The sequence below is a fragment of the Mobula hypostoma genome, chromosome 2 (assembly GCF_963921235.1).
Source record: "Mobula hypostoma chromosome 2, sMobHyp1.1, whole genome shotgun sequence".
Lineage (NCBI taxonomy): Eukaryota > Metazoa > Chordata > Chondrichthyes > Myliobatiformes > Myliobatidae > Mobula > Mobula hypostoma.
In genome coordinates this window covers 131,351,490-131,369,227 of record NC_086098.1, presented here as the reverse complement: position 1 = coordinate 131,369,227, position 17,738 = coordinate 131,351,490, and the positions used below count along the sequence as shown (strand labels likewise).

General features: G+C 41.1%; 1 protein-coding gene across 5 annotated transcripts in view; it reads right to left on the bottom strand.

Moving 5' to 3' along the window:
• babam2 (BRISC and BRCA1 A complex member 2) overlaps positions 1 to 17,738 on the bottom strand; it is a 214,277-nt gene that overhangs the window by 23,383 nt on the left and 173,156 nt on the right. For all 5 annotated transcript variants that reach the window (XM_063040662.1, XM_063040663.1, XM_063040664.1 and 2 more), the window contains 3 exons: positions 16,048 to 16,147; positions 7,520 to 7,590; positions 2,437 to 2,519 (listed from right to left, as the gene is read on the bottom strand). In XM_063040662.1, the coding sequence (XP_062896732.1) occupies positions 2,437 to 2,519; positions 7,520 to 7,590; positions 16,048 to 16,147 (254 nt within the window). The remainder of the gene's footprint in view (positions 1 to 2,436; positions 2,520 to 7,519; positions 7,591 to 16,047; positions 16,148 to 17,738) is intronic.

Sequence of the window (17,738 nt, the reverse complement as noted above, 5' to 3'; positions counted from 1 at the left end):
GACTTGTATTTTGGCTTGTACAGCAATGAAAATATTTGCTCTCCTGCTAACATTGGTAAGTACCAATTCCTAAAAGCAGAACAATGCAAATTCCTATTGCAATCACAGGTGCCAAGACTCTTGTGTCAGAGGTATGCTTCTTTCACATAGAAAATGGCAGATGCATGAAACACACTGCCAGGAGTGATGGTAGAGGCAGATACATGAGGGTCATTAAGAGACCCCCTGATGGGCATATAGACAAAAGAAAAATGGAAGGCTACATGGGAGGGAAAGGTAAGGTTGACCTTACTGTAGGTTAAAGGGTCGGCACAAAATTGTGAGTCGAAGGGCCTGTATTGTGCTTTAATTGTTCTATGATCTCAAGAGCACATTAGAACAGAAATGCTAAATAACAAACTGTTCTATTAATTTCTTGACCTTCCAAATTCAGTAAAATGAGAAATCTATTAAAAGACTATGCAGCGACACATCATTAGTATGTTTAGAGCATTCAGATAATTAACAAACCAAAATAATGAAGGAATATTTCAGATGACCATCCCTGAATTGCTCCTTCAGCTTCTGTTAGAATTTAACATGCTGCTGTGTTCTGAGGAAGAGTTACTGAGCTGAGATGTTGACAGGTCTCTGCTTCCACAGATGCTGCTTGACTGACTGAATTCTTGTAGCATTTGTATTTTTGTTTTACATCATAGCATCTGCAGCATTTGTTTTCCATGCTGTTAGTCAAATGTAACCATGTAACCTTTTCCATTGTGGGCTAATAAATATCTATCCAAGTTATAATTGACAAAAATTTCCAGGTATTTTGCAGTAAGTAAATAATGACCAATGTAAGTACTCCTATGAAAGAAAATATAATTTAACAAAGGTGAATAGAATTTTGAATTATTTGGCATAAACTGCCAAGGCCTGAGTAACACACACAAAATGCTGGAGGAGCTCAGGAGGTCAGGCGGTCAGCAGCATCTATGGAAATGAATGAACAGTCGACTTCTTTAGGATGAAATCCTTCATCAGGACTGGAAAAGAAGGGGGAAGAAGCCAGAATAATGTGGGGGGAGGGGAAGGAGTACAAACTAGAAGGTGATAGCTGAAGCCAGGCAGGTGGGGGAGGGGGAGTGAAAAAGAAGTTGGGAGGTGATAGGTAGAAAAAGTAAAAGGCTGGAGAAGGAATCTGATATGAAAGGAGAGTGGATCATGGGAGAAAGGGAAGGAGGAGGGGCACCGGGGGAGGTGACAGGTACGTGAGCAGAACAGACGAGGTAAGAGGAAAGCCAGAATGGGGAATGGAAGAAGAGGGAAGTGGGGGTGGGGGGAGGGGGAAGGTGAATTACTGTAAGTTAGAGAAATTAATGTTCATGCCATCAGGTTATAGGCTACTCAAGTGGAACATGAGATGTTCCTCCTCCAACCTGAGAGTGTCCCCATCGTGGCAGAAGACAAGGCCATGGATTAACATGTCGGAATAGTAATAGAGATTAGAATTAAAATGTCTTTTTTTGCAGATGGCACAAAGGTGCGCGACAAAGTGGTCAGCAATCGGGTCTAACCAAGGCTGTATCGGGAGCACTGGATATGGTAGACGACCCCACCAGATTCGCAGGTGAAGTGTTACCTCACCTGGAAGGCCTGTTTGAAGCCCTGAAAGGAGATGAGGGAGGAAGTGAATGGATAACACTTCTTCCTCCTGCAGGGTTAAGTACCAAGAGGGAGATTAGTCGGTACCGGTGAATGGACAAGGGAATCATGGAGAAAGCATTCCCTGCGGAAAGTGGAGAGTGATGAGGTAAATATGCGTCTGGTGGTGGGATCCCATTAAACATGGTGGGAGTTGTGGAGAATGATGTGCTACATGCAGAGGGTCATGGGGTGGTAGGAAGAACAAGAGGAACTCTATCCTTGTTAAGATGGCAGGAAGATGGGATGAGGGCGGACGTCCGGGAAATGGATGAGACTATCCCCGTCACCTCTTCAGTCCTTGGAATCTTCACCTTCCTCCTATGCTACCTTCCCTGCACACTCCAACTCTCTCCTCTCCTCTGATACCTCCAACTCTCTCCCTCTGATTGATCCCAGCTCTACCTATCACCCCCACCCCCAGTTTCTTACATCATCCCCTTCCCCATCCACCTGGCATCACCTATCACGTTCTGGCTTGTATTCCTTCTCCTCCCTCCCACCACCTTATTCTGGCTTCCTCCCCCTTCCTTCCAGTCCTGATGAAGGGCCTCAGCCTGAACTGTTGACTGTTTATTCATTTCCATGGATGCTTTCTGACCTGCTGAGTTCCTCCAGCATTTTGCATGTGTTACTCTGGACTTCATGCATCTGCACAATCTCTTGTGTTGGTGATTAACTGCTAACGCTCACCATATTAATCCAAAACCTCCCAATCACGTGAGATTGCTGTTTAAAAGAAATCTTACTTACTATGAACTAAAAAGCAGAAGTCCTTCCATATTAATAATAACGTGAGCTTGGTAAATCCTTCAGCATCATACTCCACAACACCACTGGAAAATAAAAAAATTGGCAGCAATGAATCAAAACAACACTAGCAGAGTTCATAAAGAGAATTAGTAAATGACATCCAAAAGCAACAAAAATCTTTCTATTTCAATATTCAAAGCTTGCTCATTTTTAATAGCAAATGGCTGTAGGAGAAAGACTTGACTGTATTCAGAGACCTGGAAGTTCATCAGTATTCACAGAGATGTGGCACAGGTGGCAATAAATGGTTTACTCAGCCATGTCAAAGGCTGAAGGAAATGTCTGCTGCTGAACAGACTTGCATGAGATTAAGGACATTTGCATGCTATGAAGTAGAAGACAGGCTGCAACCTGCCAGCTGAAAAGTCATATTCATATGAGGACTGGGAGACTGGGTGCGTAAGTTACTAAAGGCAAGAGGGCACGGGCTTCGAGTTTAGCGATGGAGAGGGAACCCCAAAGGACAGTAGGCAATACATAACCTAATTGGAAACTTTAAAGCATGCTACAACCAAGCAAGCAACTATTTAAAACCTCAGTGGAGTTGTGACTGCCCTGTGACAGCTAATCTTGAAACTGGGTGAACTAATTTATCCTAATAATGCTTCAAAAGAGCACTGAACAAAGAATGACATCGTTACATATGTGACCAATGGGTAACATTACTGATCTGCACAGTGATGGATTCCAGCAGGTCAAGTTTCCTGAGTGACTCAAATCAACCCACAAAACCGCTGCAGTCATGTTCCACTCTGGGGAAAAAATCATATGCACAGTGTTGGAAAAAAGCACTACCACAGAATCAAATTTCTAGACCAATGTGTGGGCTTACAATTTCAAAACAACCAAATGTACACAGGATATGTTGTCTAATGAATTTTAAGCTTTTTTTTTTGCAATCCAGATGGTCATAACAGGTAGTAGCATTTTTTTGCTGTTTGAGAAATTGCACCTAAGACCATCAAGTAGGCAGGTAAATTTTTCTTAACTTAGGATCTGGAATACAGGAGACTGAGGAGTCATCTAGCTAATCTGTATAAAAGTTATGAAGGAGCTACGCTCAATGGACATAACCAGAGGGCATAGATGCAAAGTTATTGGTAAGAGAAGTCGAGGAGAAATATTTTCAGTTTTAAAAGCGGTGGGAATTTGGAACTCACTGCATAAAAGCGTGTTTGAGGCAAACCTCTCCCCATTACATTTTTCAAAATATTTTGAATGTAGTTGAAGCCATAACCTATAAAACTGTGGATTAAAGGAGCTGGCAACTGGGAATAAGCATTAATGTTTTCTTTGAAGGTGGAAGGCTGAAATAGAAAACAGGAAACGCTGTAAGCACCCAGCAGGTCAAGATACATCAGTGGGGAGAAACGCAGAGCCAATGTTTTCTTAGAACTGGAAAAAGGAGAATACAGGCGTGCTGAGTTGGAGAGAGGGAGAGGGGTGGGGAGGTCAGAAGGATTGTCTGTGATAGGGTGCACACCAAAATTGTCAACAATTACTTTAAAAAACACCTGGAGACATAACATTAAAAAAAATTGAAATTAGAGATATAGCCACATCTGTGGAGAAAAGAAACAGAGTGTTTACTTAAACCATAGAAACTACAGCACAGAAACAGGCCTTTTGGCCCTTCTTGGCTGTGCCGAACCATTTTCTGCCTAGTCCCACTGACCTGCACACGGACCATATCCCTCCATACACCTCCCATCCATGTATCTGTCCAATTCATTCTTAAATGTTAAAAAAGAACCCGCATTTACCACCTCATCTGGCAGCTCATTCCATACTTCCACCACTCTCTGTGTGAAGAAGCCCCCCCCTAATGTTCCCTTTAAACTTTTCCCCCCCTCACCATTAACCCATGTCCTCTGGTTTTTTTTCTCCCCTTGCCTCAGTGGAAAAAGCCTGCTTGCATTCACTCTATCTATACCCATCATAATTTTATATACCTCTATCAAATCTCCCCTCATTCTTCTACGCTCTAGGGAATAAAGTCCTAACCTATTCAACCTTTCTCTGTAACTGAGTTTCTCAAGTCCTGGCAACATCCTTGTAAACCTTCTCTGCACTCTTTTCAACCTTATTTATATCCTTCCTGTAATTTGGTGACCAAAACTGAACACAATACTCCAGATTCGGCCTTACCAATGCCTTATACAACCTCATCATAACATTCCAGCTCTTATACTCAATACTTTGATTAATAAAAGCCAATGTACCAAAAGCTCTTTTTACGACCCTATCTACTTGTGACGCCACTTCTAGGGAATTTTGTATCTGTATTCCCAGATCCCTCTGTTCTACTGCACTCCTCAGTGCCTTACCATTAACCCTGTATGTTCTACCTTGGCTTGTCCTTCCAACGTGCAATACCTCACACTTGTCTGTATTAAACTCCATCTGCCATTTTTCAGCCCATTTTTCCAGCTGGTCCAAGTCCCTCTGCAGGCTCTGAAAACCTTCCTCACTGTCTACTACACCTCCAATCTTTGTACCATCAGCAAATTTCAACAATTCCCTGGTGTAAAATGACAAAAAACTAGAGGACGTAGCTTTAAGGTAAAGTGGGCGGGGGGGGGAGGATGTTTAAGGCAGATGCATAAGATTTAGTTCTCAGATTGCATCAGTCATACTTATTATCTCACATTTTTGAAACCAATTGTGTCCTGTTCCATGTCTGTCCAATACCAAAATACAACAAAATAATTAACCGTACACCAGATATGCTATTCCATAAAACTCTTAACAAGATGATATCAAACAAAAGTCATTTTGTGCTCAACAAGATCCCAGAAATAATATAGCTCTTTCCCTATTTCTCTCCCCATGGATGTAGCCTGCCTTGTCAGGTGTCTCTAGCACCTTTCAATTTCAGATTGCCAACATCTGTAATCTGTGTTTTTCTGAATTTCTATTATCTTTTGGTGGTGTGGTAGCTGAGAAACGACTAATAGAACTTTGCTTTTCCTTGAATACTGCCCTGAAACCCATTATTCAGTTAAATAAGGATCTTGGTGAGTTCTCCAAAATGCCTCCCTTCCCCACTCCATATTGAGTCATGCTCATCAATAGAAGTGCAGGTAAATGTCGACACATCTTTAGTGACTTAGTTTTTCTCTAATTAAACAATCAGCATTTATAATAAATTGATTTTATAATACATAGAAATTCATCAATTTCTCAGCAACAGAAAGGTTAGAACACAAGATCAGACAGCAAAAAGTAAATATTTCCCCTATGCTCATTTGTTTTCACTGGTTAAACAAGATCTCGAATGAACTGTATTCCAGATTGGTGAAGGATATTTTAATTTGACCATCTTGAAGATCCAGAACTGGCTTGCCCACAGAAGGCAAAGAGTAGTTGTAGACAGGTCATATTCTGCATGGAGGTCAGTGACCAGCGGTATGCCTCAGGGATCTGTTCTGGGACCCCCTACTCTTCGTGATTTTTATAAATGATCTGGATGAGGAAGTGCAGGGATGGGTTAGTAAATTTTCTGATGACACAAAGGTTGGGGGGTGTTGTGGACAGTGTGGAGGGCTGTCAAGAGGTTATAGCGGGACATTAATAGGATGCAAAACTGGGCTGAGAAGTGGAAGATGGAGCTCAACCCAAATAAGTGTGAGGTGGTTCATTTTGGTAGGTCAAATATGATGTCAGAATACAGTATTCTGGTAAGACTCTTGGCAATGTAGAAGATCAGAGGGATCTTGGGGTCTGAGTCCACAGGGCACTCAAAGCTGCTGCACAGGTTGACTGTGGTTAAGAAGGCATACGGTGCATTGGCTTTCATCAATCATGGGAGAATAGGTTGAGTGAACTTGGCCTTTTCTCCTTGGAGTGACAGAGGATGAGAGGTGACCTGATAGAGGTGTATAAGATGATGAGAGCATTGATCATGTGGATAGTCAGAAGCTTTTTCCTAGGGCTCAAATAGCTAGCACGAGAGACCACAGCTTTAAGGTGCTTGGAAGTAGGTACAGAGGAGATGTCAGGGGTAAGTTTTTTACGCAGAGTGGTGAGTGCTTGTAATGGGCTGCCAGCTACGGTGGTGGAGGCAGACACCATAGGGTCTTTTAAGAGACTCCTGGATAGGTACATGGAGCTTAGAAAAATAGTGAGCTATGGGTAACCCTAGGTAATTTCTAAGGTAAGGACATGTTCAGTAGAGCTTTATGGGCCGAAGGGCCTGTATTGTGCCGTAGGTTTTTTATGTTTCTATTATTTTTCTGCAATTTATTAGCAAATTGAAGCTACCTCCACATTCCCATACCAACCTTCTACTGTGCTTCAATGAAAACAGCTGTGGAACTAATAATACCCTGACGTAGCACTTTCGAAGCAGATACCCCTCATGCAGCATGTATGCTGGTGCTCCATGGAGCTGAACATGTGAAAAATATAAGATGAATTTAGCTTTAAATTTGGGGCATCCTCACACAGATGGATAATACATAGGAGTAATACTATGGTAAGACAATGGAAAATCAATGGAAACATATTTGCAAAAAAAAGTACAATTCAAAACGAGACAGACTCCTTTGAAGGAACCACAATAAATATTGATTGAGAATGTGGACTTCTGCTCAGAATTTCCAAGCTGCTTTAGGGCACTAAAACCTCAAATGAAAATGGCTCATTTAAAGCACACAAGACATGCCCAGATAGAACCCTGCGGAGGAAGGTTATCAAGAAAAGTGTACTTATTGCATTAGCCTGTCTGCCACCACTTCCTTAAGTGTCTATGGGTGTCTCTCTATATTTTGTGGTTTACAAAGTGAACAGCAAGAAGAAAGGTGTGGAGCAAGGACAAGGCAAGAATAGAGACATAGGAGGAAGGATGAGAATATTCCATTATCATGACCTATAAAACAAAAAATTGACCTGAAAGTCTAATTTTTGCAATTGAAATCAAGCTGTAAGCATCTCCTACTTTGGGCTGCTATTTGTAAAAAGTCCTTTTTCAAATCAGATTATTCGTTAGAAAATATCCAATCTTAAATGAATATTAACTTACGTTCCAAAGTGACTCAGAAAGGCTGCGATGTACTCCCGTCTTCTATGGTAGCCTTGAATGATGTACTGCACCTTGGGTTAGATAAAACAAAAATAAGAGTGTACATTAAATATTACAAATATTTTATGTCAAACACAGGCAGGAAATCTGGTCACACTGTTGCAAATAGTAGCTATTTTAAAGTCTCATATCTATTATATTTGGGGCTTTTCTTCTGTGTGTGTGAGTTCCAGTATGTTAGTTACATATTTGCTCATCACTGAGAGGGACAGTGGCACAGGAAATGGTGCTTTTTGATTTACACCAAGCAGTAGACTCCAGGAATATGCTACAGTTGCATGATATAATGTTATGTGCTATTTGAATACAGTTCTAAAATATGGCTCCATGAACTTCAAAAGCAATTTCTATGTGCAAATGCTTCCATATCACACATTCAGTGCAAACAGCAGAGGCTGAATTTCTATCTCCAGTTTTTCTTAATGAGGCTACCATTATATTTAAAATGGAAGATAAAAATGATACTGAAACAAAAACATTAGATGATCAGGATTTGAATATTATTGCCAGGTACCACAGTCAATAGGACCAAGAGTTAGGAAATGCGTTAATTGTCTATATTACATAGCTAATTGATGTATATGTGTATGTGTATATATATATATAAAAAAAACATAAAGAAAACAGAGGAAATATTCAGCAGGACAGATCACATCCCTGGAGAGAGAAAAGTTAGCATTTCAGGTTGCTGACTGTTTCTTGAACCACATCTATGTGCAGGCTGTTTGATACACATGAATGGTTTGCTAGGTATTGAAGTTAGATCATGTGGAGTGAGAGTCACAAAAGTTAAGGAAACAAAATATTTTTCAGTAAATTAAATTTCTATAGATCTTGAGATTGTGGTAATAGTTGTCTGTGGAGGAGTTTAGTGGCAGATGTAAAAAAGCGAGCAGGGCCTGTCAGGACTTTTGCAAAGCTTGAGATTGTTTGGGTTATTAGACACATGGTATGCGTAAGTAAAGAGTGAGGTCTAAGCGGAGTGGTTATCGTGGGAGCAGCTATTGTGTGAGTGGGCCGGGTCAGAGTGGGAAGCTGAGGCTTTGGCTCAATAGGCTTCAGCAAGGAGAGGTGAAGGCAAAAGTAAGTTTCTCTCTCTCTTTCTTATTACACAGTTAAAGCAGTGGAAAAGACAGTCAAGAAGTGGACTCCCCTTTCCCCACCAACACTCTGCAACCCCGTCTCCCCCACATTCCATTAGCTACTCCTGGGCCCTCGGAGGCTCCTTCTTCCTCTCACCCTAACCCTCCCCAAACCACTGACACCACCAGCCTCCCTCCCCCTCCCCCCTCTGATCCCACTTCTCATCTGTGCCGGGTCCTTACCATCCCCTCTGACCTTCAACTGTTTGAGGCAGAACGCTCTGTCCTCAGTAAGGGCCTCCCTTTGTCCCCCTTCGCCCACACCTCAGCGAGTTCCGCATTCGCCATGACGCGGAACTCTTCTTCCGCCGGCTCTGTCTTCGAGCCTACTTCTTCGGCAAGGACTCTCCCACCCCCACTGATGACCTCTTCTCCCGTCTTCAACCCTCCTCCTCTTCATGGACACCCCGCTCTGGATCTCTTTATTGCTAAATGCCGACGGGACATCAACCATCTTGATATCACTGCACCTTGTTCCCATTCCAACCCTTCTGAATGCTCTGCTCTCCACTCCCTCCGCACTAATCCTAACCTTACTATAAAACCCGCCGATAAAGGGGGTACTGCTGCAGTCTGGCGCACTGACCTCTACCTTAACGAGGCACAGCGATAACCCTCTTATTTACCCCTTGATTATGACCCCACTAAGGAGCACCAGACCATTGCCTCCCACACCATCACCGACTTTATCCGCTCAGGGGATCTCCCATCCACTGCTACCAACCTTATAGTTCCCACACCTCGCACTTCCCGTTTCTACCTCCTACCCAAGATCCACAAACCTGCCTGTCCAGGTAGACCCATTGTCTCAGCTTGCTCCTGCCCCACCAAACTCATTTCTGAATACCTCGAGACTGTTTTATCCCCCCTTGTTCAATCCCTTCCTACCTATGTTCGTGACACTTCTCATGCTCTGAAACTTTTTGATGATTTTAAGTTCCCTGGTCCCCACCGCTTTATTTTCACCATGAATGTCCAGTCCCTATATACTTCCATCCCCCATCAAGAAGGTCTCAAAGCTCTCTGCTTCTTTTTGGATTCCAGACCTAACCAGTTCCCCTCTACCACCACTCTGCTCCGTCTAGCGGAATTAGTCCTTACTCTAATAATTTCTCCTTTGGCTCCTCCCACTTCCTCCAAACTAAAGGTGTAGCTATGGGCACCCGTATGGGTCCCAGCTATGCCTGCCTTTTTGTTGGCTTTGTGGAACAATCCATGTTCCAAACCTATTCTGGTATCTGTCCCCCACTTTTCCTTCGCTACATTGGTGAATGCACTGGCGCTGCTTCCTGCACGCATGCTGAGCTCGTTGACTTCATTAACTTTGCCTCCAACTGCGTCCGGTGCTTCCGATGTGGCCTTCTATATACTGGCAAGACCCAACCCAGGCTGGGGGACCATTTTGTTGAACACCTACACTCTGTCCGCCAGAGAAAGCAGGATCTCCCAGTGGCCACACATTTTAATTCCACGTCCCATTCCCATTCTGATATGTCTATCCACGGCCTCCTCTGCAGTAAAGATGAAGCCACACTCACGTTGGAGGAACAACATATTCTGTCTGGGTAGCCTCCAACCTGATGGCATGAACACTGACTTCTCAAACTTCCGCTAATGCCCTACCTCCCCCTCGTACCCCATCCGTTATTTATTTATTTATATACACACATTCTTTTTCTCTCTCTCCTTTTTCTCCTTCTGTCCCTCTCACTATACCCTTTGCCCATCCTCTGGGTTCCCCCCCCTCCCCTTTTCTTTCTCCCTAGGCCTCCTGTCCCATGATCCTCTCATATCCCTTTTGCCAATCAACTGTCCAGCTCTTGGCTCCATCCCTCCCCCCTCCTGTCTTCTCCTATCATTTCGGATCTCCCCCTCCCCCTCCCACTTTCAAATCTCTTACTATCTCTTCTTTCAGTTAGTCCTGACGAAGGGTCTCAGCCCGAAACGTCGACTGTACCTCTTCCCAGAGATGCTGCCTGGCCTGCTGCATTCACCAGCAATTTCTATGTGTGTTGCTTGAAATTCGAGCATCTGCACATTTCCTCGTGTTTGCAAGAAGTGGAGTGCTCCTTTTGCTGGATGTGAGAAGACACGGAGACTCAGAAAGAAAGTGGGAGTGGTGGGGGGGGCGGAGAAAAGGTGAACAGTAGTTACAAGGATACATTGCTAGGGGAACAGACAGGAAGTTCTATGGATGAGAACGAGATTCTCAGATATGCTGATCCCATGTTTCAGATTCAGGAAATTTTCAGATCGAGTTCATAGCATTCTTAAGGGGGATGATAAGCAGCCAGAGGTTGTGGGTCATGTTGGTATCAATGACACAGGATTGAAGAATGACACGATCTTGCAAATGAGTTATAGGACAGGGCATCAGGGCGCTGATCACAGGATTGCCACCTGTGCAATGTGTTAGTGAGGCTAGAAATAGGAAGATATTACAGTTTAACATGTGACTAAAGAGATGGTGCAGGAAGGAGGGCTTCAGATTTTTGAATTGTTGGGCTCTCTTCCAGGGACAGTGAGACTTGTACAAACAGGGCAGTTTGCACCTGAACTAGAAGGGGGCCAATATCCTGACGGGACGGTTTCCTGGTGCTGTTCTGCATGAGTAGTGGTACGGGAATGGTTGTGGGAAAAGATTATGTTAATCCTATATATAAAGATAGTATCCAAAAGGTTGAGCACAGTGAGACTAATGTTGAATTGTGTCTATTTCATGCAAGGAGTATTGTAAGTAAGGTGGATAAGCTTAGAGTGTGGATCAGCACATGGAAATATGATGTCATAGCCATTACTGAGACCTGGTTACCTGGTAGTACAATGCTCCAGGGTTCCATTGTCTTATACATGATGGAGGGGAAGTACTAAAGAGGGAAGAGTGGCATTACTAGTCACAGCAGGTTTCAGACTGGAGAACTTATTTACTGAGGCTATATAGGTGGAACTGAGAAACAAGAAATGGACGACAACATTAATGGAGTCATATTATGGACTGTCCCAATAGTAAGGCAGATTAAGGGGAGCAAAACTGACAGAGATAGCAAATAGTTGCAAGAAAAATAGGGTTGTGATAGTAGGTGATTTTAACTTTCCACATATTGACTGGGGCTCCCATACTTAAAAAGGATTGGGTGGGAGTTTGTCAGATGTATTCAGAAAAGCTTCTTTAATTAATATAAACAGGTCCCAACAAGAAAGAGTACAATGCTGGATTTTTTTTTAGAGAACAAAACAGGACAGGTAACAGAAGTATGTATAGGGTAACATTTTGTATATAGTGATCATAATTCTATCAGTTTCAAGATAATTATGGACCAGGTTAGGACTGGTCCTCGGATTCAGACTCTAAATTGGAAAAAGGTCAGTTTAAGGCCTGGCAGCCAGGATCTGACACATATGAATTGGGACAGGTTGTTCCATGCATAGGGATACTTGTTAAGTGGGAGACCTTCAAAAGTGAAATATTAAGAATAGAGTTTGTAAGTTCCCGTTAGAACAAAAGGCAAGATTAACAGGTTTAGGGGAAATTGGTTTATGAGGGGTACTGAGGCTCTAGTTAAGAAGGAGGAGGCGTATAGCAGGTATAGGCAGCAAGGAACAAATGAGGTGCTTAAGGAATATAAGAAATGCAAGAAAACACTTAGGAAGGAAATTCGAAGGGCTAAAAGAAAACATAAGGTTGCTCTGGTAGACAAAGTGAAGGAGAATCCCAAAGGCTTCTTTAAGAGTAAAAGAATAGCAAGGGATAAAACTGATCCACTTGAAGATCAGCGTAGTCATCAATGAATGAGGCCGAAAGAGATGGGAAGATCTTAAATGGATTTTTTGCATCTGTATTTTCTCTGGAGATGGACACAGAGTCAATAAAACAGTAGTGAGATCATGGACCATATCCAGGTTACAGAAAATAAGATGCTTGCAGTCTTGAGGCAAATTAAAGTAGTTAAGTCCCCAGGGCCTAATAAGGTGTCCCCACAGAGCTTGTGAGAGGCTAGGGAAGAAATTGAAGTGGTTCTGGCAGAGGTTTTTAAAATGCCCTTAACCATGGGTGAGATGCTGGAGGCCAGAAGAATAGCTGAAGCTGTTCCATTGTTCAAGAAAGGATTTAAGAGTAAGCCAGGAAATTATAGGCCGTAGAGCCTGATGTCAAGCAGCAGGCAAATTATCCCAAGAAACAGGATATCTATATATTTGGATAGGCATGGCCTGATTAGGGATAGTCAACATGGCTTTATGCGTGGTAAGTCATGTCAAATAAATCCGATAAGAGTTTTTCAAGGTTACCAGGAAATTTGATGAAGGAAAGGCAGTGGACGGTGGCTACGTGGACTTTATCAAGACCTTTGATAAAGTCCCACATGAAAGTCCGATCCAGAAGGTTCAGTTGGTTGGTTCAGAAGGATGAAGTAGTAAACAGGATTCAGCATTGGCTTAGCAGGAGAAGCCCTCTCTAGCTGGAGGACTATGACTAGTGATGCTCTGCAGAGAACACTGCTGATTCTATCGCTGTTTGTAATTTATATTAATGACTTAGATAATAATGTGGTAAACTGGCTAAGCAAATTTGCAGATAACACTAAGATTGGGGCCTTAGTAGACATGAGGAAGGCTACCAAAGTTTGCAGTAGAATCTGGACCAGCTTGAAAAATGGGCTGACAAATGATAAAAGGAATTTAATGCAGACAAATGTGAGGTGTTGCACTTTGGGAGAACAAACCAAGGTAGGAAATACACAGCGAATGGTAGGGTACTGAGGAGTGCAGTAGAACAAAGGGATCTGGGAATACCCAGATCTATAATTTCTTGAAAGTGGTAGCACAGGTAGATGATGTCGTAAAGACAGCTTTTGGCACATTGGCCTTCATAAATCAGAGTACTGAGTACAGGAGTTGTGATGTTATGTTGAAGTTGGACAAGACATTGCTAAAGCCAAATTTGAAGAATCGTGTGCAGTTCTCATCGCCTAACTACAGGAAAGATATCAATAAGATTCAAAGAATATGAAGAAAATTTACAAGGATGTTGCCAGGACTTGAGGACCTGAGTTACAGGGAAAGTTTGAATAGGTTAGGACTTTATTGCCTGAAGCAGGGGAGAATGAGGGAAATTTTGTCAGAGGTATACGAAATTATGAGGGGGTATATAGGGTAAATTCAAGTAAGCTTTTTCCACTGAGGTTGAGTGAAATGAGAATTAGAGCTTATAGGGTAAACATGAAAGGTGGAATATTTGAGGGGAACCTGAGGGGAAACTGCTTCTCTAGAGGATGGTACAAGTGTGGAATGAGCTGTCAGTAGAAGTGGTGTATGTATGTGAATAGGATTAGGCAGAATAACAGTTCAGTACAGACGAGATGGGCTGAAAGGCTGGTTGCTGTGCTGAAATGCTATATGATTCTATGATTTTTACAACAATTCTGCAACAAACTGCTATCAAATTTAAACAGGATATGTTCATTCCAAAATCTAATCATCCTCGGGAAGATCATTGTTTCAAATTTTACTGTTTGATAGGTGGCATATTCTGGACTAGTATTTATTGTAATTTTTCATCTTGACTGGAATATTTATTGGAGATGAAATCATCTTGACAGGTTTTAATCTATATCAGTGACTTTAAAGGATAATTCAAATTTCTAGGTGTAAATATCATAAATAGATTATCTTAGTCCAACTACATAGGCCCTATGGCCAAGAAAGCACACTAGTGCTTCTCCTTCCTCAGAAGGATAAGGAAATTTGGCATGTCCTAATGGTCCTCACCAATTTTTATATATGCACTATAGACAGCATCCTATCTGGATTCATTAGGGGCTTGATAAGGTAACTGCTTTGCTCAAGACTGCAAGAAATTTCAGGGTTGTGAACATAGCCCAGTCTATCACAAAAAAAAAGTCTCCTTTCTACTGATTCTGTCTACACACCCAGTCTTGGGAAAGCTGCCAACATAATTATAGACCCCTCCACCTCAGTTAATCATTTTCACTTGGGCAGAAGATACAAAAGCTTGATGATACCAGATCACCAGGCTCAAGGTTAACTTCTATGCTGCTGTCATCAGATTCTTAACGACCTCTTGTATGATAAAGATGATCTCTCAGTCTACCTCATCACGGCCCTTGCACATATTTGTCTATGCATTTTTGCTGTAACTTTAGCATTCTGTTAATGACTTTCCATTTGTACTACCTGGATGTACTTCTGTTTAGAGCAATCTGTTTCGCTGGCATGCAAAACAAAGCTTTTCACTGTGTCTCGGTACATGTGGCAATAACAAACCAATTACTGAATAGTGATTGTACAAATAACTGTTATAATGATTATGCATAAAACAGAAGTCTTAATTTTAAATTCATTGTCACTGGGAGGTCATGAACAAAGCTTAGCTAATTATTGTTAAGAGAAGATTACTCATGGCTGACTTTGTAATAGCAAAGGCAAAGAGAATGCAGGCGCTGGAATCTGAAGATAAAGAAACAAACTGCTGGAGGAACACAACAGGCCAGGTAGCATCTGTTAAGGGAAGTGACAATTCAGTCCAGCTGAAGAGTTTTGACCTGAAATGTTTACTTGCATTTCCCTCTACAGATGCTGCCTGATCTGTGGTTTTCCTCCAGCAGCTTGCTTTTAGCTCCAGTGTGCACAAAAAAACTGGCTTGGGAGATTTAAAAAGGCAGAACTATCAAAAACAAATTATCCAAGACAAAGAGAGACTTGTGGTTGAAAATAAACTTATTGTATCATATTGTATCATAAGGGTCTCGGCCTGAAACGTCGACTGCACCTCTTCCTATAGATGCTGCTTGGCCTGCTGCGTTCACCAGCAACTTTGATGTATGTTATTGTATCATATATGCCTCAATCACTAAATAGCAGCATTTACAAGACATTTGGATGGGTAAGTTTTACAGGGATACGAACCAAATGTAGGCAAATAGCATTTGCTTACGTAAGAACCTTGATTGGTATGGACAAGTCGGGCCAAAGGGCTGGCTTCTGTGCTGTATTACTCTATGAAATTTCTTTACTCTATACACCCAGTACAAAAGTTTCCACCATGCCACATTAATAACCCTGAATTTGTGTTTTGTTTTTATCACAAATGAATATAAATTGAAATGTATATTTAGTGACATCTCGATAACCACCATATGAATATAAACATTACTGCTTTAATTAGAATTGTAAAATCTGCTGCTATTCCACTGAAGACTGAACAATTTGTTTAGTATATTGTAAAATTTTGTCTGGAATTAAATAGCTCACTTTCCACCCACGTTATAAACTACAATCCAATTGAATGGTACACTGCATTTCTGTTACCTTATTGGTGAGTAATTGACAAACTTGGGGTACATAATCAATGAGACAGCCTCCACTGGGGAACGGTGGGATGTGAAGAGCAGATGTCCCACCAAGTGCACTGTAAATGGACGAAAAGAAAAAATATTCTGAATAGAATAATCAAGAAGGACACAACATGAATTAACTTAATAAAATATCACAAACCAACTCTGAATTATTGAGTTTTCACTACAAAGCAAAAAAAAAGATTGCCCTTTAAGTAACTCTGGAGCACATATGATTCATAACAATTAAAGATTCCATTGATTGGCCAAATGTAGTTGAAAACTTTTCCACAATGTATTCTTATTGTTTGTCTGTATAGAGCACAAGATACTTAAGCCACAAAGTATCTAAATACAATTCAAATTTGCACAAGTTCTTGATATTTAAAAACAGAATTGCAACCTTTGCCATATATTTCTTCAAAAGAAATAATGACCCAAATCTTCCACAAGACTGGCAGTTTTGTGCAATACAGCCAGCACTTCCCTGGATATCTGTGCTCAAGTGTATGCAAATGAGCAACTTCCAAACTGTTACTACTATTGTGTTCCAAGGTTGCAATTCATTGGAGGAGTGGAGAGTTCTGTACATTCTCAATTTTTTTTTTCTATATCTACTAAATCTAAGGTTTAGCAACATTTCAAAGGTTAATAGCTATAGATGGGAGATGTTAAGAGTTGATTTACAAAATTTTACTTTAATGTTGCTTCTCCTGCTTAATCTTTTAATATTTTAAGTCATTCTAAAATATAGTTTGCTTAATTTATTTCATTTTTCCATGTTTCCATCAAAGACATTGGTAGTCATGCTGCATGAAAGCTTTGACAGCTGTTTTAACTAGGCTTAACAGGGTCTCTAAGCATCATGGTGGTTGTTATATGATCAAAGAATTCCGGGTCAAGATTGAGACATGCTTATAAAAGCATTTATTTGATTAGTCACTGGGCACACAAATTTACACATTTTAATTTTGTGCACATTGGAGAGTTGAACAATATAATTGCAATCCAATAAATTAGAAGCAAACTGAGAGGGAAATTCCAAAAATTTTGAAGAAAACACTCAGAGAATATCAAGGAACAAATAGTAAGCCCAAAATATACCACACAATAAGACCAAAATGAGAACTGAACTAAATGTGGAAAATTCAGTCTCCTCCCTAGGAATTAAAGTGACACCAGTGAGCTCCAAATGAAGCTGAGCAGGTGAATTCAACAAATGTTTCTCACCTGTCTTACCATCTATTCATAACTAAAATTAAGTCATAATAAAACCTAAAATTCAATCAGGTATAAAAATTTAATGCCAGCTTTGAAAGGAACCCTTTTGAACTCCCGTGTCATGTTAATCAATGCCATTGCTTCTTTTCAATTTATTCCTTTGTTGGCAAAATTAACAGTAAGGTTAAGGGTTTCTTTGTTCTCTTTATCCCTCCTACTTCTCTGAAACTTAAAACATGTTAGATTTCTAACTTGTCCAAGGTCATCAAGCTAAAATGTCAGCTCTTGTTTCTCTTTTCTCAAATACTGCCAGACCTATTTCCAGCATTTTATATTTTATTAACAAATAAGTTTATAATCTTTAGCATTCAAGTTCCTTGAAATCAGTATCAAAACCAATAAACCCTTCACTATGCCTTGTTAAGAAGTTCCTTAAAATTGCAT